The sequence below is a fragment of the Nannobrachium achirus genome, assembly GCF_963921795.1.
Source record: "Nannobrachium achirus genome assembly, chromosome: 23".
NCBI classification, from domain to species: Eukaryota; Metazoa; Chordata; class Actinopteri; order Myctophiformes; family Myctophidae; genus Nannobrachium; species Nannobrachium achirus.
Genome location: NC_137830.1, coordinates 19,693,362 through 19,713,587, shown reverse-complemented (window position 1 = coordinate 19,713,587; position 20,226 = coordinate 19,693,362). Strand labels below are relative to the sequence as shown.

The window sequence follows — 20,226 nt, the reverse complement described above, 5'->3', positions numbered from 1 at the left end:
TGATGAACACGCAAGCGTTACCTACAACCTGTGTAGCGTCTATTTCATCCTTTCACATGAACCCTGTCACTGGGAGTGTGTGTGTGTAAATGGTAAATGGAGCATTTGTATAGCGTCTTTATTCAAAGTGCTGTACAATGTGCATTTCATTCACCCATTCAGCCACACACACACACACACACACAGGTGGCAGAGGTAACCAGTGCAAGGCACCAACCTGCACATAGACCATATTCACACCGCGGCCATCTTGGATCACATGACTTCCTGGGATAGCAGCCTGCATTACAAACCATTGTGAACAATGCGATGGTCCCAAAATATGTAAGTAATATGAACTATATGATGCAGAGCAAGCACTAGTCTGCATACTGTAGCAAGTCTTTGTACAGAGTAACACTGCAACCTAACTACCATGAATATTGTGGATGTACCCTTCTATTTAATCATTTTGGGGATGTTGATGAACTCATATTTTGGGACCATTGCTCCATTGTTCACAATGGTTTGTAATGCAGGCTGCTATCCCAGGAAGTCATGTGATCCAAGATGGCCGCGGTGTGAATATGGTCTATGGGGAGCAGTTGGGGGTTCAGTGTCTTGCTCAAGGAATGGTCACGAGAGAGCACCTACCTGTATCTCTAGCTGCTGTACCACCTGCATCTGGACTCGACACTGTGCCGTGCTCCTGTCGTCGAGGGCGTGTTCACTGTTAAGGTGCCTGGAAAGACAGAGACAGAGAGAGACGGACAGAGACAGATAGAGAGGATGGAGAGAAGAGTATACGGTGTAAGAACATGTTGGTTTCACGCAGCAAATAAAACACGTTAAAACTGCCCAATGTGTCACACCAGCCACAGCAGGGCTGGGCGTGCATTCTGCTCATTTCCAACTGCCATCAAAAAGACAACGGTTGATAATTACAGTATTAACCTTGCTAGTTTTTTTTTCTTCTTCTTTTCTGTGCGGCTTTGTTTTTAATGCTAATGTTTCACCACCGTTATAGACATCCATATAGGTTCCCGTTACAAACCATTGTTCCCCCACGAGACGAGGTAATTAAACGTAAGGCGGCAGCTCCAATATGGCGTCCACACACTTAACATGACAATAGCCCTACGCAGCGCGCGCGCCAGTCAAGATGGCTGCCCCGCCGTACCAACCTGAGCGGATGCCCGCCCGCCCGCCCACCCTGCCTGCCTGACGAGAACAAAAAGGAACCGCCGGCGCCGGCGGAGCGGCTTTTGTCTCCCGTCGTTTACTGAAAACAATACACGCAATTTAACACCGGCGCGCATCTGACACGGCAAAAGCATCTCTTCAAGCGAAAGGTGCATTATCCGGCGGGCGGCAGACATATTAAATGTATCTGCTGCGTTCGCCTCATTAGTAGGAAAAAGGCATCCAGACAGCCATAACAGTCAATGAGGGTTTCTGTCTTGATTGGATTTTGTCTGCAGGACACAAAAGCGCTTCACCATTAAGATAGACCTTTATTCAACAGTGTACACACACACACACACACACACACACACACACACACACACACACACACACACACACACACACACACACACACACACACACACACACACACACACAACACACACACACACACACACACACACACACACACACACACACACACACCAAACAGTACACGATGTACCAGCGGGGCGAGGAAAGGGGTTTCTAAGTGTTGTGATGCCGCGTAATGAGCCTCTATCCAATGATCATTGGTGACAAACTCCACAAAGCGCGCTTTGAGGAGACATGCTTATGAAATGCCACGGCTGCCACTTCCTCTCCCAGTAATTATAGGTTAGCTTGCAGACCCCTTCAACGATCATTTACAGACAACTGCCTCCAGTGCATGAGGAGAGGAGTGCCGAATCTCTCTCTCTCTCTCTCTCTCTCTCTCTTCCACCCTCTTCTCGCTCACTCGCTGTCACCGAGATGTACACGCGACACAGCCGCGCGGACGCGGCGCGCACGCAGACCCACACACACACACACACACACACACACACACATAGGGATGGGACGATAAGCGATATTATCGTATATAGTGATACTCACCCCACGTAACACTCACGATAATCGTATCGCGGAGATTTAATTTATCGTGATATCGTCCTCCGTCATGCACTGGGATCAATTCACCTTTTATTTGCCGAGCTGCATATCCGGTACCACTTAAACCCTCTATAATTGGTAAAAGGTACTTCTAATATACGTAATTGATAGTCTTTTTTTCACTCTGTATCAAATGTCTTTGCCAAAAAAAATAGCCAATCTACAAGCTCACAACGCGTCACAACGTGACAGGTTGTGAGCTTGTAGATCTGCTATTTTTTGGGCAAATGTTCCGCCCCAGGATAATGGATTTTGATCATCGGGGGGGGGGGGGGGGGGGGGGGGGGGGGGGGGTCCCTGGCACGAGATATTCTCGAATGGGGGTCCATGGCCAAATGGCTATACATTTTGGAGTTCTTTGACGTGACAAAGTTTGAGAGCCACTGGTCTTATGCTCACTTATGCTTTAGAACAGGGGTCTTCAACAGGGGGCCCGGGACCCCTAGGGGGTCCTCAGAGTTACTACAGGGGGGTGGGGGTCTCCAAATCTTTGTGTGATAGGATATTATGAACAACTTGAACTCAACACATCCCTATAACTTTGGCCAAAAATAGCAGATCTACAAGCTCGCGTCGAGAGCTTGCAGATCGACTATTTTGGCAAGTAGGTTTGGTGTAGAGGTAAAAAAAAGAGCAAACCGAGTACAGAGTGAAAGTTCAAATTTACCAAGTGTCAACAATTTAAGTTGTTAAAAAATATCTAAAAAAAAATAAACACGATCACGAATTTGACAGTGCTGTCAAACCAAGTCAATGAAAATCTGCAACCCAATTTTATACGATGTGTAGTGGGGGGGGGGGGGGGGGGGGGGGGGGGGTCCCTGCTTTATCTCCCTCTCCGCTAAGGGGTCCTTGGTCTGAAAACGTTGAAGACCCCCTGCTTTAGAATCTTGTTGTTTACCTCCCCCCCCCCCCCCCACCCAATCACTACGAATCACGAATGAGGTACTGTGGCAGTATTAGCAGAGAGAGGGGAAGGGAGGGGGGGGGGGGGGGGTTGGGTGGAGACGTGGGTGGATGAGGGATGGAGGGATGAGGCGGGGGGGGGGGGGGGGCAGTGGTTGTCTCCAGCCCCATGCCTAATTGCTGCTTCAGAATGCGCACGCTAAAAGAGAGAGAGAGAGAGGACGACAATGTTGTGTGTGTGTGTGTGTGGGTGTCGGTGGGGCGGTGGTGGTGTGTGCGCGCGTGTGTGTGGGGGGCATTTCATTAATCATTTAATCACGTCCCCTCGCAGGATGAGAGAACTAATGTTGCAAATACCCTTTTCATTTCACTGCCCATAATGCTATCGTGGCCGCGCGCTTGATGTATGGCGTGTGTCATGAATTACAGCTGCTTTCCAAAGCGGCGAGCGGGGGGCTGGCTGGCTCGCCGTCCCCGAAGATACCTCATTACAAAAAAAAAAAAAAAAGAAAAGAACAGAGAGAGAAGAAGAAAAAGAAAAAGGAGAAAGGAGGAGAGGAGAAGAAGAAAAAAATACATCTTTATTAAGTTTACGTCTCACACCGACAGAGCTTTTTTTCTTCTTCTTGGAGGGGGGTGTCTAATGTTGTTTGTGTGTGTGTGTGTGTGTGTGTGTGTGTGTGTGTGTGTGTGTGTGTGTGTGTGTGTGTGTGTGTGTGTGTGTGTGTGTGTGTGCGCGCGCACGGTGCGCAGACAGCTAGTTATTTGCAACCGCTGGCCAGTTAGCAAGGCGATTACAGCCTGATTACTGCATGCATTATATGAAATATTCAAATGACGACATGTGCTCTATAGCAAGGGTTCCAAACTTTTTTGTCTCAGGGCACCCCATAAATATATTAATTTTTATCCGAGGCACCCCTACATTATAATTTTCACACCCAGCACCTTATATTTATAGCATTATGGTCGTTGTCGGGTGGAAACCTTGTATTTATCATCTATAAAATGTACGAAACTAGTGAAAACAGCAGATCTACAAGCACACAACGCCTTGTAGATCGGCTGTTTTCACTAGTTTTGTGGAGACAGTCTTGTATGATGAAGCAGGGCTTTGCCTGTCACCCACTTGAAAACCCCTGCTCTATAGTACCGTGTATTGATAACACCACACAAAGGCAGACCGGGTGGCGGGTGGATCATGAGACAGACACACAGACAGCGAGGAAAATAAATATAGAACAACACCATATTTGTTTCTTCTACCAAATCTTTCTGGCAAAGGGGTTGTCGGGCCGTGGGTACAAGGATTCACTGCGGGCCCCCCATGAATGTTCTTCATAGGGGGAGGAGGGGGTTTAACCCATTTAGAATGGGAACGTATTATTACTCATTATTCTGTGTTTTAACTATGGAAAAATAGCAGATCTACAAGCTCACAGTGGTGCTCAAACTTTTTCATGTGAAGGACCCCCAAAAAGATATGTATTTGGCCACGGACCCCCATCTCAAAATATTTAGTCTATGGACTCCTCCAGAAGCAATTTGAGTTAGAAATGTTCGCTTTAAAAATACATATATTCAAGATTTTCAAGATTTGCACACATTTTCACAACTTTGCAAAAATAGCAGATTTACAATCTCGCAGCGCTGCACTCGGTGCCGCACTGTGAGCTTGTCCCACTTTTCCCAGCCCCCCCCCCCCCCCCCCCCCCCCCCCACCCCTTGTGACGCCCCTGCACACACACGCCCACACAACAACAGTGCCCTGTCTGGCTTAGCCATACCGCCTGCCATTTACCTGCTCGCGGTGGAGGAATATTGATTTGTGTTTGGAAAGAGAGGGACGGTTCGGGGCGGGGACAGAGGGAGGGGCCACTATCAGAGGGGAGGGGGATTGAGAGACGCGAGGATGAAGTAATGACAACGAAAAGCGATGGGGGGGGGGAATAGACCAATCTGGAAGTGGGGGAAGATGCCATGGACAGAGAGGTAGAAACAGACAGACTGACAGACAGACAGACTATGGTCTATGGCAGTGTTTCTCAACCTTTTTTCTGCATGGGCACACTTTTCATGTCCCAAGAATCCATGGGCACACCAACATACTACGGGGGTGTAAATATCGTCACTGTCGGGAGAAACCTTGTATCTCCAAGTTTCACATTTGTACGTTTCTGGAGATCCCTGCACCCGTTTATGCCCATATATGGAGATCCCTGCTCTGAGATCAGAGCGTCGAGGTTCTGGGGGCTTGAACACAACACAGGGTTATTGTGTGCTCGCTGAAGGCGAGCACACATATATGTTATCTTCGTTATTTATCTATCAGTCAAGTTCTCCTCAAAACAGTACAAAGGCAGGGCCCTTAGCCAATGAGGTGCTGCCAAAGGGTAGATCTTTATGCCCTTACATGGTGTTACATGCGAGCCCACACTGTTTCGTAGGAACAGTATTTCTAGTTTCATTGTATTCCCCCCATTTCCTGGAAAGCAACGTTTTTTTTTTTTTTGGACATACAAGGTTTTCCGGGCCGACAACGACGATTTGTAGCCTGCGTTTTCTCTCCGCTCTGTAAAGACATCTCGGCGGGCTTCCCCCTCCCCCCCCCCCCCACCACAACTGCTTACTGTACATAAATATGTATATGAATATGTATATGCCATGAACGGTCCACTAAGGGCCCCATAATAAATCTGTTTGAGCCAACGCGCCGAGGACAACGCGCCGTTTGCTTAATTGTCTGTGTGTGTATTGTCAAGGGCTATGGACTGTGGAAGCCCAGAAGAGACACACATGAAAGCAAGGGCCTCTCCTCTTACTAACTCTGGCACAGAAACGCACACATGCACGCGCGCACGCGCACACACACACATGCACGCACGCACGCACACACACGCGTGCATGCTCACACAAATGTATGCATATAGTGTGTACACAACATCATCACACGGCACATACAAGCACGCGCACTTGCTCACGCACGCACACACACACGCACACACACACACACACACACACACACACACACACACACACTCTCTGTGTGTCCCCGTGGTGGCAGTGAATAAGTAATGCCCCCCCGTTTTAAAGGTCTTGTCAGAGTGCAGCAGACATCTGGGGGGGGTAGATGTGTGTGTGTGTGTGTGTGTGTGTGTGTGTGTGTGTGTGTGTGTGTGTAGGTGTGTGTGTGTGTGTGTGTGTGTGTGAGAGAGAGAGAGAGACAGCGAGAGACTCAAGTCGCCGCCTTATGGGTTTAATTAGCAGCGGGTTACAGACACCGGCGGTCAGGTTAGTGGCTGGCTTTGCCATTTTAACATGGAGCCCGGCTGACTGCTGGTAATAAGGAAGAGTAAGACAGTGACAGGAAGGGGGGAAGAGTTAAGCGTGTGTGCGCGCGTGTGTGCGTGTGTGTGTGTGTGTGTGTGTGTGTGTGTGTGTGTGTGTGTGTGTGTGTGTGTGTGTGTGCGCGCCTGTGTCTTTGCGCGACTGCCTCTGGTGTCTGTGTTTGTGCGCCCTCTCTTCGGGGGTTAAAGGTGCATTGATTCCGGCGGATGGCGTGCATACGCGAGGTGAAAGGGGGTCAGGGAGGGGACAAGGCATACATATGCTGAGAGAGAGAGAAGAGAGAGAGAGGAGAGTGAGAGAGAGAGAGAGAGGAGAGAGAGAGAGAGAGAGAGAGTCGAGTACAGTATATCTGTCAATATACTGTATGGCCAAAACATATCGTCTTGTCGGGTGGAAACCTTGTATGGCCAAAACCGTTCGTTTTGTATTTATCATTTTAAAATGATCTAAACTAGTGAAAACAGCCGATCTACAAGCACACAACGCCTCGCGCCGCGAGGCGTTGTGTGCTTGTAGATCGGCTGTTTTCACTACTTTTGTGCGACGGCCTTGTGTGATGAAGCAGTGCTTTACTTAGCGAAAAAATGTACAAATTGAAACTTGGAGATACGTGGTTTCTGCCCGACAGTGACCATCTCTGAAGTGGCTAATTTAGTAATAGAAATAGAAATCTATAAAGTAACTATTAGCTAAAGTTGTCAGATAAATGTCATGAGCAAAAGTACAATATTAGGATCCGAGATGTAGTGGAGTAGAAGTAAAAGTACTGGAAATTGGAAATACTCAAGTAAAGTACAATTACCTTAAAAATTGTACTCAAATACAGTACTTAAATAAATGTCACTTTATACTACTGTACATATGCTGGGAGGAAATGCTGAGAGAGAGAGACAGAAAGAGAGAGAGAGTCGAGTATCTGTCAATATACTGCGATAGCCGTGTGATGGGAATTAGGAAATGCCATTGTTAAATATATATGGATGCATTTCTTCTTGGGCTCCTCGTAGCCATCTGGCTAGGGCTGTCACGATTGTGACATTTTACATGACGATTAATTGTCACTCAAATAATTGCGATTAACGATTTAATTGTGTTTTTGTCGTTGATAATTATATTACTGTTTGGCTTGTAGGCTTTGAAGTTACACATGGCAGATATGACACATAACCTAAATATACAAAGAAATGAAGGACATATCTGACAACTTCACACTTTAAAAAGAACATTGATAGTGATGTGACGCGTTGTGAACTTGTAGATCGGCTATGTCCCACTATTTTTTAAATGTTTGACCATATATAAACATTCTTCAACATATAAACGATTATGACAAAATAATTGCGATTATGTAAAATAATCGCAATTAGACGATTATGTAATAATCATGACAGCCCTACATCTGGCTATGATGCGCAAGCTAGGCCTGCGCGATTACTGTACAACACGCGTTGTTATGCTCAAAAACAACCCCCTTCACGTCGTCTCTCATCCTCCCTCAACAAACACACTCACACACAGCCACGTCAGCCACTCAGGGAACAGAAGGGGGGGTTAAGGGGAGAACGTTTTCATTTCAGAAAACTTCAGAGAGCTAATTCGTGCAGCTACCTCCGGGGCTACCTTGTTTTTTTGTGTTTTTATTTTTTATTTCCAGGCGAGAACACTTAAAAGAGAAAACACAGCAGAGAGCGGTTAAACGCTGATCTTGACAAGTTTTCCTCATCCCCGCGACACAACAAAAGGAGACAACTAAAACACGTCGGTCGCTGCGGCGCCCGCGCTTCCCGTGGCGTACAACTCGAGTCCCCTCCTCCCCCCCTCCCCCCCTCGACCCTGGAAAGTGGCGGGGAGCACGCGCGGCGTTTAGTGTTTATGTGAGCGAGTTGAAGTGCATGTGCGTCGTGTGTGTGAGAGTACAGTAGATGACTGGCACCTCCCAATACATGAAAGGACTCCCTCTGACTTAGACGATGTCTCCTCCAAGGCATGCCGCGTGGCAACCATCTTTGTTCTGATGACGAGCCAGTCTTTTTTTTTTCTTTTCGTTTTGTTGTTGGTGTCTGGTTTTCGTTTTTCTTAAAAAAAAAAAGATGAATTCCTTTCATTTCACGTGCCAGGGTTGGGTTATGGAGTTACAGAGCTCAGGCGTTCACTCGTATGGACGGGTTTAACGGGGGTTTGATCCTAGATGCTCCTTCCGTTTTTTTTTTTACCGTTGATCTTTTAATTCGTTTTGTTTTTACTAAAGTGCCTGTCATAGAATTAACTGTACTTTCACTTTCATGTCTGCCACCCCTGTCTGTCTGTGTGTCTCTCTCTCTCGCCACGCACACATATTTTTCATCAGCTCTCAAGCTTATGGATTAAGCTTTCATATTGTCGTTGTCGGGTGAAAACCGTTTGCAACGTTTTGCATTTTTCATGTTAAAAAATGATTTAAACTAGTGAAAACAGCCGATCTACATGCACACAACGCCTCGCACCGCGAGGCGTTGTGTGCCTGTAGATCTGCTGTTTTCACTACCTTTGTGCGACAGACTTGTATGATGAAGCAGTGCTTTACTTTGCGAAACAAAATTACAAATTTGAAACTTGGAGATACAAGGTATCCACCCGACAACGACGATATAAGAGTAGCTTTATTTGGTGTACCTACAATACTGTATGCGGTGAAGGCACACAGTATCTACACAGTACACAAGTATAGACTTGAGAGTGCTTGGAACGTTTATGGAATACATTGCCTCAGTCGCGTATGCACCGAATGACTCAGATCTATAAAGAATGGCTGTGTGACTGCATTCACTTCGGCATTACACGACCGCATCCTTTTGCATCGAGTCTTAGGCTTAGTCGCCGTTGGGGCCAGGGGTGACCTTACCTAAGTCAGTGAAGCACGTGTGTTTTCGTTTTTTTTCTGTCTGAGATCTGTCAACCTTCTCTCTCTCTCTCTCTCTCTCTCTCTCTCGTTCTATGCCAAGGCCTCTTTCTGTACCACGCTTATGGAAGAATATATTGTCATTGCAGAGCTTTATTCCACGTACCTTATGCCCTGGACCTAAATAAGCAGCTAAGCTACCAGTGAAACGCTATCCGTACGGTACACAGACTTAGGTGTGTTTGCGAGTGAACCGAGGTGTAACAGTGCGTAGGGATAGACCGACACATTCTTTAAGTAAGTGTACTGAGGCGACAGGACGAGGAAGTAGAAAGCCTCGCTAATCCTCCGCCGGATTGCTGCATCACACGCGCATCTGTTTCCAAGCTGCAAGGCAAACGCCCGTGCTTGTCGCCAGCCCGGATTGGACAACAGCTGCCATGCGCGCGCGCCGGCGACGCGCAACGCACATTATGCCACGCGACGCCTATGGATGTACACCTCGTCCTCCTTGAAGAAAACTGTTAAGCAGATTGTTATATGTGGAATGCATTATCCGGCGGGGATAAGCAAACACACTTGTCGGGGCCGGCGTTGCATTACGTATTCACCTGTGATTCTGTTAAATCCATCAGTGTCAATTACGGCGCCTGCGAGCGCGTTGGGCGTGTTGATAGAGTGTGAAGATGCGGCTAAATATGCTGTCAGGGCTGTGTGTACAACGGGGCTGACAAATAACATCTCTCTTTGCCTCATTTCTCTTTACAAAGACACACATTAGCCGCGTTATCGAGCTAAATGCTAGCAATACAGAATTAGAGCAGTGGTTCTCAACCTGTGGGGGGACCCCCCAGGGGGGTCCCCAAATTATTTTGGGGGGTCCCCAGATGATTAGCTTAATGTGCAACATTGTTTTCTCACTCAACAGTAAACAAATCAACATAAAGTTTAAGTGTAAAGAGGGTATCTGCACGTTTCTAAAGAGACAATTTAGGGCTTTTTAATACCTCTAAAATGACAAATTAAACATTGGCCAAATTGTCAAATATTAGAGGCAGACATTGTGAAGATAGCCGATCTACATGCTCACAACGCCTCGCGTTGTGAGATTTAGGCCTAAATCCGACAACAGTCTGAACTAGTTGTTTCATTACAGCTTCCTGCGACGCACTGGCGTCAACCGGTGCAGAGAAACACCCGTGAAAACGTCCTCCAATTCCAAGGGTTTATGTGAATTCACACGGACGTTTACGCGCCGTAAAAAAGAAGAAGAAAAAAAACACTCGCCAGATCGTTATTTCACAGTTAATTACAAATCTAATTAGAATATTCAAATGAAGGCTTCCCTTTCTTTTCTTCTCGGCGTGCGCGGGAGAGCGGGGAGTGTGTGTGTGTGGGGGTGGGGGTGGGGGGGGCAAAGGGAGATAGGGAGAGCGAGAGAAAGGGGAAAAAGACAGACACAGAGAGAGAGAGAGGGAGAGAGTGCCTCTCTCCCTCTCTCTCTCTCCCTCTCTCTCTCTCTCTCTGTGAGTGGCAAAGCGATAACCTGTAATCGGCGGAGCCGCAAACACCTTCTCCCTTTGATGTCCCCCCGCTAACATCCAGGCAACAAAGCCGGCCAATTACAAATGAGCTAATTAACTAAATTGTTGATGGAGCATGAAGAGTTCATTGGCTCTGGCGGCTGCACCGTGACAATGGTGAATGGGGCTTTGGGAGAGGGTGGGGGGGGCGGGAGGCTGCATTGTTGCGGAGGTGAGCGTGCGGCCGCACCGGTTGCCATTCGCTTTTTGATGCTTTGACGTGCCTCCCCCCCCCCCCCCTCCCTCCCACACTTCACTCCCCCGCTGCGGGGGAGAACGCGAGTTAATCTGAGGTTTGCCTATCAATCATGGCGCGTTGCAGCGGTAGCCCTGCTGCAACCAACCAATACAGACATCCTGCAAAGGTCGAAATGGCCTTCTGAGAGACTCCTTTGTTAGGCCTTTCTGTAATCACACTTGCAGAAAAGAGGCACTCGTAGCATGCTGATGCGTACTTGAAGGTGTCGCATGTCGCAGGTGTCGCATGCCCGGAAAAGTCCGATCTCCAAGCTCACATCGTGTTGCGATGCGACGCGTTTTGAGCTTACGCGCGGTCCAGACTTGAATGGCGTATTCTCCTGAGTGTGCCATAACAGTGTAACTGTGGACCACTATGTAAGAGTAGAATTTGATCTATAGAACCCCTGCTACATTAACAGAATGATGTGGTGATCTACTGTACGGGCGGGCGGAACATTACTGTATTCTATGATCTCTCTATAGAATACATGAAAGAAATCCGATGCTTCATTTCATGAATAAAACGTTATTCTTGACAATCTGTATGCTAGAGTATGTCAATACTGGGATCAGTACCATTTTCTGGGTTTCTGATCCGGTCGGGAGGGGAAATAACTTTACGTCATGTTGTGGTCATCAGGCGGACTGCAGGCAGCCGGAAACACCTGCACCTCCAAAATGTTTAAAATGTGTATAATCGTTCCGGTTTCTTATGGTATAATAATCGTTTGTCATGTTCACGTTTTATTCTAACTCGTGGCGTGACTACATAGAATAAACGAATTGATTCGCATTAGTATGGAATAGGGATTCTGAGATTAATTGATACGTATCGTAATTGTGATACAAATGTGCGACGTATGGTATCGTGATGTGTGGTATCGTGATGTATCGTTCGCTGCATGTCTGAATCATTTTTTTCATGTAGTATTTCCTTCTATCCTACGTTTCCAAGGCGTCTTGAACCGTTTACTGCAGCTGTGACTGCCAGTAATTTTTTACATTTAGTTGTACTCTTGTTATACTGTAGGTTCATTTTATTCCATTTGTACTCTCTGAGTTATGATGGTCCTTAAAATTAAAAATTTAGAGAATCACTATTATTGTTAGTGTATAGCAGATGTGAAGTCCAAATCGTGAAAAGGGGTGTATCGCATCGTATCGGGAACAGGGGTAAATCGTATCGGGGTCAGGGATTTCAATGTATCGCAAATACAGTATATCGAATCGCTGGCAGTGTATCGAGATCAGTGATGGAGGTCAGCACCCCTAGTATGGAAATAACGTTACGTCACGTTGTAGTTTGTTGCAGTCATCAGGAGGCCGGAACCAACCACCGGAACCAACATTTTTCTTTTTTTTTCACACCGGATCACCCGGCTAGTTTCGGAACGAATACCAGGCTTTCCTCTGAGGTGGAAAGTCTGGTGACGCAAGGTTAGATACATTACACATTATTACATTGTGCATTACATTCACCCATTCACACACACATCCATACACCGATGGCGGAGTAAACCATGCAAGGCAACCAACCTGCTCGCTGGGAGCAACTCGGGGTTCAGTGTCTTGCCCAAGGACACTTCGACATTTAGACAGGAGGAGCCGGGATTTGAAACAGCCGCCCCCATTGAAGATATCGTCACTGTCGGGCAGAAACCTCGTATCTCCAAGTTTCAAGTTTGTACGTTTTTTTCACCATCCCACAAAAGTAGTGAAAACAGTCGATCTACAAGCACACAACGCCTCGTGGTGCGAGGCGTTGTGTGCTTGTAGATCTGCTATTTTCACTAGTTTAGTTCATTTTTAAAATGATAAAAACAAAACGAACGGCCTTGGACATACAAGGTTTCCACCCGACAACGACGATTATGTAGCTTTAACAAGCACACATCCAAACGCACGCAGCGTTCTAACCAACCAGAAAAGAGAGAGTGCGGAGGAGGAACCTACTTCAAAAACTGTCCAAAGTCTTCGCAGATGCTCTCGCAGCCCGGCCACTTGCACACGCCATGACCGTAGAGCGAGTGAGACGCCCCGCTCTCCTCATGTAACGAGCTGGAGAGAGAGGGAGAGAGAGAGAGAGAGAGAGAGAGAGAGAGGGAGAGGGAGATAGAGAGATTCAATGTTAGTGACAGTGATAGAGAGATAGACAGTCACAGATAAGCTGGTTGCACACTGCTGTGTTTTTTTGTTGCGTTTTGGAAACCGAAACCGAAAAAAAAGAGGGAGAGAGAGCAAAATCTGAAGGAAAAAAATCTAACCTGATTCGAAAATAAATACAAAACGGGCGGCAGTGTGCAAACATGATTGACATAATGTGAGGTAGACTTCTTTATTTACGTGCTCCGAAATGTGCCCCTATATATTCGGCAGAAAAAAACGCAGCACTGTTCAATGACCTTTAGACAGACAGACAGACATACAGACAGACAGACAGACAGAGAGAGAGACAGAGAGAGTGAGAGAGAGAGAGAGAGACAGACAGAGAATGGCGTCAGGTTCATTAGAGAGGCTGTGATGGCTGGGGGCAGCGTGTGGCTGTCAGGTTACAATCCCGGACAGGGAGGTCGCAGCAGGTCAATTCAACAGTGTGCTATTGAACTCTTTAAGTGTCACGGCTGGGGAGAGGGGGGTGTAATTAAAATAAGGAAGTGACACTGTCCGCTGCTCATAGCACAGAGTCACGCTGTGCACGCGCACATGGACGCGTCTGTGCGTGCGCGCTAAGGCTGTCACGATGATGACATTTTACACGACGATTAATCGCCACTCAAATAATTGCGATTAACGATTTATTTGTGTTTTTGTCGTTGACAATTACATTTCTGTTTGGCTTGTATAGGCTTTGAATCTGCACATGGTAGATATGACACATAACCTAAATATACAAATACATTACTGACATATTTGACAACTTTATACTTAAAAAAGAACATTGATAGTGGAAATAGCCGATCTACAAGCTCACAACGCGCCGCGATCTGCCATTTCCACTATGTTTGAACATACAGTATATAAAAAAATGTCAACATGTAAACGATTATGACGATTATCACCAAATAATTGCGATTATGTCAAATAATTGCGATTAGACGATCATGTAATAATCGTGACAGCCCTAGTGCGCGTCCTAATAGAAGTGGACGGCGGGCATGCATATCTGCATGCAGCCCAGGAATAAGGCATCGCACATCGACTGAGTATCGATGCGCGCACCCACACGCAAACCCGTGCACGTGAGCCCGAGCGCGGGCCAGGAAGAGAGCCCTATACGGAAACCCTCTGGTGAATGTCTTGTGTCTAAAGTAGGGGTGTAACGATATAGTAACTTCATCGAAATATCGTTTTTCATTAAAAAAATCGAAGTATATCTATCGATTGACTTTGTATCTAATCGAATCGTCAGTGCAAATAATCGATTGTATCGATACTACCTACTTGCTACCTACTTACTAGCATTTTTAATCAGAACATTTTAAAGGAGGGGTTTAATTACTTTTCCTTTCTATATATTAGCTACTCTTGGTCTATCGATAAATGTGTGTAATCTCTTGGTTCATGTTAAGGTGTAGGTTTGTCCATATGTGTTGAAATATAATGTCCATGTATTTGCTAGAGAATCACAGTGTTTACTTATTTATATCCATAATAATACATGTTTCCCTTAAAAACCTGCACAATCCACACCTTTCATACAGATTTAATTTCTTTGCTAAATAGTTACTATATCGATTTTAAATCATTGAATCGGATCGTATCGTATCGCCAGGAATGAACCAATATCGCCCATGTATCGTATCGTCAACCATGTATCGTGATATGTATCGAATCGCTATGAAAATGTATCGTTACACCCCTAGTCTAAAGACATCGCAGCTCTAGAGGAGGGGTAAGCGACGTTCAGGTAAAACGTGAAAGAATCCAGACAGCCTTCTTATTTTCATCTGGAGATTAATGTTCCGGGTAACGTATCATTTGAGGACAGCGCGGGGGGGGGGGGAATGAAGGTCTCTACTATCTCTCAAATGGCATCCAAATAAGTTACGATCCGGGGCCAGACAGCACATCCTATTAAATGTGCCGCTTTAACCTTTTTTCCGCTTTGGCGCGACGTGTGTGCGGCTGCATGCTAGCCACGCACGCGTCCACTTCTACGTTGCGTGCGCGTCCTGTGGCCCAATGCCTTTTTTCGGGGGAGTCGTTTTCTGTACACTGTATGTTTGCGTTGCATGTTAAATAGCGTAGCGGATAATTGCACATATTGTGTGTGTATGTGTGTACGTGTGTACGTGTGTGTGTGTGTGTGTGTGTGTGTGTGTGTGTGTGTGTGTGTGTGTGTGTGTGTGTGTGTGTGCGTGTGTGTCTACTGTATGTGTCAGGGGTTGGGAGAGCTCGCTTGGCCGCGAGGCTTTCCCACCATCGATCGGTGGCGTGTTAGTAAGCAGCTCTCCCTGACAATACTCCTTGTTCGATCATTAGAAGACGCCACACGCCCCCCCCGGGACACAGAGGCAGATAAAACGTCTTTTTCCTCCCCCCCACCCCCCCCTTCACCCCGTACGTCCTCCCCCAGTCTTCCTCTAACTCCATGTCTCACTCTCCTCTCTTAAAGGACCACTTCACCACTTTTCAACCTATCTTCGTATAACTGGTCCTCACTAATGTTCACGATAAAATAGCACTATAGAGCATCGCAGCGGAAGTGGTTTACTGGTGCCACTTAAAGGTGATACACCATGCATTTAAAAAGTATTTATGTCATATTGGTTGTATGGTCATGATTCACTGCCATCCTGGATGGCTTGGTTCTAGGCTTAACACAATTGTTATAAATATTTTTGTAAAAGTCTATATGGGGAAAATGAATGACGATTTTTAAGTGGCACCAGTAAACCACTTCCGCTGCGATGCTCTATTGTTTTCTACTCGGTCTGTGTCTCATAGGAGGGCTCTGAGGCAGTTCAGAAAACCGTCAGCCCTTGACATTTTCTTTTTTTTTTAAAGCAAGATTTAAAAAGAAATATTTCGATATTTATTATCGCGAGAACAGCACATTTTCAGGACGTCATAGCCTGCAGTTTCTATTGGCTTGGATCCCCCATCGATGATGTCACTGGCTGCCCACAGCCCTCCTATGAGACACAGAATAGTTTTTTTTTCGTGCTATTTCATCATGAACATTAGTGAGGGGCAATTATATCGCCGTTGTCCCGTGTGCGAGGCGTTGTGTGCTTGTAGATCGGCTGTTTTCACTACTTTTGTGTGACGGCCTTGTCTGATGAAGCAGGGCTTTACTTTGCGAAAAAATGTACACATTTGAAACTTGGAGATACGAGGTTTTTCTGCACCGACAGTGGCGATATGAAGATAGGTTGAAAAGTGTTGAAGTCGTCCTTCCATCTTCACTCACTCACTCCCCCTCTCTCTCTCTCTCTCTCTCTCTCTCTCTCTCCCTGGCCCTCTGTCTTTCTCTCCCTCCGTGTCTCACTCCTTTTAACCTCCTGGCTTTCCTCTCTCTCTCTCTCTCTCTCTCTCTCCATCCATCCTCCCTCGCTCCCCACCTTTATCTTCCTATACCTCCATCTCTCTCTCCCTCTCTCTCTCTCTCTCTCTCCCTGCGTCTTCCAAGGGGACGTCTCGCTTCTAAAGATATCTTATTCAAGGCTCCTTTTAGCGGTGCCGGGGAGGTACCGGCTTCTTTAAACCAATTACACAACACTTCCAACCTCCAGTGAGAGGCTCTACCACACACACACACACATGCACACGCACACGCACACACACACACACACACACACACACATGCACACTCTCACACACACACAGACACACACCCTACATCCTTATTATAATATCGCCCAAGAAAAGCTTCTGAATAATGCATGGGCCAGAGAAGCGGATATGCGAGCAGTCAAGTGTTTTTTTTTTCTTGTTTTTTTTTTGTATTTATTAATTTTTTTGGCACGCCGCACGTTCATAAAAGGCGGCATCATGAGGATAAACATCCTCCAAACGCCACTCAAGGCATCGCGTATTCTGTTTACACGACAAGCGGGCGGGCAAGGTAATTTTCAAAAGACGGGGGGGGGGGGGGGGGGGGGGGGGGGGTAAACAGGGGGGGGGGGGAGAGAAAGCACTAAATACTTCATGTACAAGCAGGTTACAGCTGCCAAAGAGGCTTGTTGTAAATATGCCTGCCTGCGTGTGTACTGTACGTGCATGCATGCCCGCCTCTCCATGGCGTTTGATATTTGTATGTAAGTTAACTGCGATTTACAGCACAAGACAGTCCCCTGGGAAGAACTCGAACTATATATGTTTCGTTGTTGTTGTTGTTCTGGGTATTACCACTAATAAACTACTGAACAAACAAAACACGCTTTTATCCCTGATGGAAAAAAAAACACCATGTTGTGTGTGTGTGTGTGTGTGTGTGTGTGTGTGTGTGTGTGTGTTTATTTCATGTTGCTCTAAACGAGGACAAATACCCTACGTGGGAGAGCGGAGTACTGATACTGTATGTCAAGAAGACAAAATAAACAAGCTTAGCGAGGCTCTTTGCTCTTTGTGGCGCGGTGTGTGTGTCTGTACAGTATGTGTTTGACTGACTGGAACTAGCTAGCCAGCTAAAGCGTAACTACTTTGTTTCCTCCGAGAGCAATTCCGTATTGCACAACGTACATACAGTAGGCTATATGCGGTCATGCAGTCTTAGGAAGGGAATATCTTAAAAAGTCCTGGAATAAATTCCTAACCAAAACATTTCTTCACCAATGTGTTTGTAAAGGTGTCTAGTAACACATCTCACAAAGACTGAAATTCAGTTTCCCTAGGAGAATCCGTGACAGCTGCTGAAAGTTGGGGTCCCATCAAATTAACTATACAGGATAAAACACACCAAAATAAATATGCTTGTGAGGGGTCAAACTAGGGTTTTTTCATGAATCTGAATCCATTGCAAGCATTCGTTTTGCACGAAAAACTTTCCGGCCCGACATAAACACAGCTCAGCAAGGGGTGTTGTAACTGTTGTTCTTGATATTAACGTTTCCCATTGAACTCCCATTCCCAATGCGAAGAACCGCACAACAAATCAAATCAACGAAGAGTATGTTCAAATCAGTTGGCGTGGCGTAGATCCAAAGCAAACCATAGCTGAACGGGTTCTGTAGAAGCTAGACGGTCCCAGGTTCGATTACCGGCTCTGGCTATGTGCTCGCACCCTGTCCACCTGAGCAGCCATCAGAGGGGGGAAGCCGAAACTGAATTAGAGGCAGAAATTGTGAAAATAGCCGATCTACATGCTCACGACGCCTCACGTTGCGAGCATGTTGCGAGCATCTAGATCATGTTGTGAGCATGTAGATCATGTTGTGAGCATGTAGATCATGTTGTGAGCATGTAGATCATGTTGTGAGCATGTAGATCAACTCTTAGTGCTCGTCAGAAAAGTGCCTCAGACGTCCCCCGCTCACCTCTCCCGCTCCCGCTTGAACTCCCGCTGCTCCCGCTCTCGCCGGTGGTTGAGGGCGGGCGACTGTCCGTTGGCGATGTGGCCGTGGCCGTGGTGGTGGTGGTGGGGGTGGTGGTGCGAGAGGGGCGGCGAGGCTTTGGCGCTGGGGTTGTTGGACGAGGACGACATGGAGGACAGCGAGGAGGACGAGGTAGTGGACGACGAGTTGTTGTTGTTGTTGTTGTTGGTGGACAGGTCCAGGCCGCCGCCTCCGCCCGCGCCGGCTCCGCCCTCCGCTCCTCCTCCTTGGCTGCCGTGCTTTATGCCGTTGTCCTCCATGCTGTGGGCGTTGCCTCCTCCGCCTCCTCCTCCTCCTCCACCCCCGCCACCACCTCCTCCTCGGGTGACGTCTTTCCACAGCTGCTGCAGCTCCGCGGGGCTCAGCCCGGCTGCGGGGAAGAGACAAGAGAAACACAAAACATCGCACGTTAGCAATAATGGAGTCCCAAATCACTTCCTGGCTGTTTTCTGTGGATCTGATCTAGGAAATGCATTTCTATGCTCTGAATGTATGGCAAGCGGAGCGTCCCAATTCACAATCCTCTGTCTCTGTCATGTCAATATGTAGACAGTAGACACCGGTGTCTCTTTCTTGTCATGTAAACACCAGTGTCTTTTGTTGAGATTCTGAAGTCTTAACTCCCCCGAGTCCCCATCTTTAAACCAATCCAGTGACTTTGATTGGTGCAGGGCTGAGCATGGATCAGATTGTAAATACCACCATTTATCTATTTCACTGGAGATTAGGTTATAATCCCTAACCCTTAAAGTCAACAGACTGTTTCAATGGACTAAAATCTTGTTTTGTTTGATGGCCTTCCTGCCCTGGCATTTGGCCTTTGTGCCCTCAAAAAATAGATACCAAAGGCCAAGTGGCCTTGCCCCTGAAATGATGAAATTCCAGGCTTGGTCAAGACTACACTTTGGCCGGAACTACCAAGCTGGAACCAGTTTTAACCCAAAAATAATTCCCAGTGCTCAAGGACACATCATTTTAGGGCCAGTCCAAGGCTACAAAACTCCAGGCCAAGGCCCGAGGGATCCGATGGCAGCCATGCACACACAGCTCAAGGCCTCCGCCTCGCTAACATGTTGCACTCCTGACACAGAGGGAATACTCTCCTCTCCTCTCAGGTCTGGTCTCCTCTGACTTCACCTGGCCTGGCATGTGCTTAGGCGTTGAGCGGGCCTCCTGACTTAATTAAACCGCTCTCTCTCTCTCTAGCGCTTCTTTTGATCCCATTTTCTCGTCAAGTCCTCCTCGTCCCCTGCTTTTGTTGTTGTGCTTTCTCACCCTCCCGCCATTTTAAGTGGTAAACAAAACAACAAAACATAGGTGTTTACTTGGCTTGTCGGGAGGAGAAAATGGAGCCGTCTCTCTCTCTCTCTCTCTCTCTCACTCTCTCCTTGTCCTTTTCTCCCCCCCCCCCCCCCTCTCTCCTCCTCCCCCTCTTGTCCCCCTGGCTCTCAGACAGAAGCCAGTAAACAACAATAACAACAACAACAGCCGGAGGAGAGGAGGAGAGGAGGACATGAGAACGAGAGGAGAGGAGAGGATAAAGACAGCGAGTGGAAAACAACAAACACCAAGCAGAGCTGAGCTGAAAGCGAAAGAGCAA

The 20,226-nt window shown here is 47.0% G+C and overlaps 1 protein-coding gene across 1 annotated transcript in view; it reads right to left on the bottom strand.

Annotated features, from left to right (window-relative positions):
• foxp2 (forkhead box P2) overlaps positions 1-20,226 on the bottom strand; it is a gene marked incomplete at both ends in the record, with an annotated part of 69,087 nt that overhangs the window by 30,266 nt on the left and 18,595 nt on the right. The window contains 3 exon segments of the mRNA XM_080754241.1: positions 634-721; positions 13,045-13,149; positions 18,570-18,996. Coding sequence (XP_080610367.1) covers positions 634-721; positions 13,045-13,149; positions 18,570-18,996 — 620 coding nt within the window.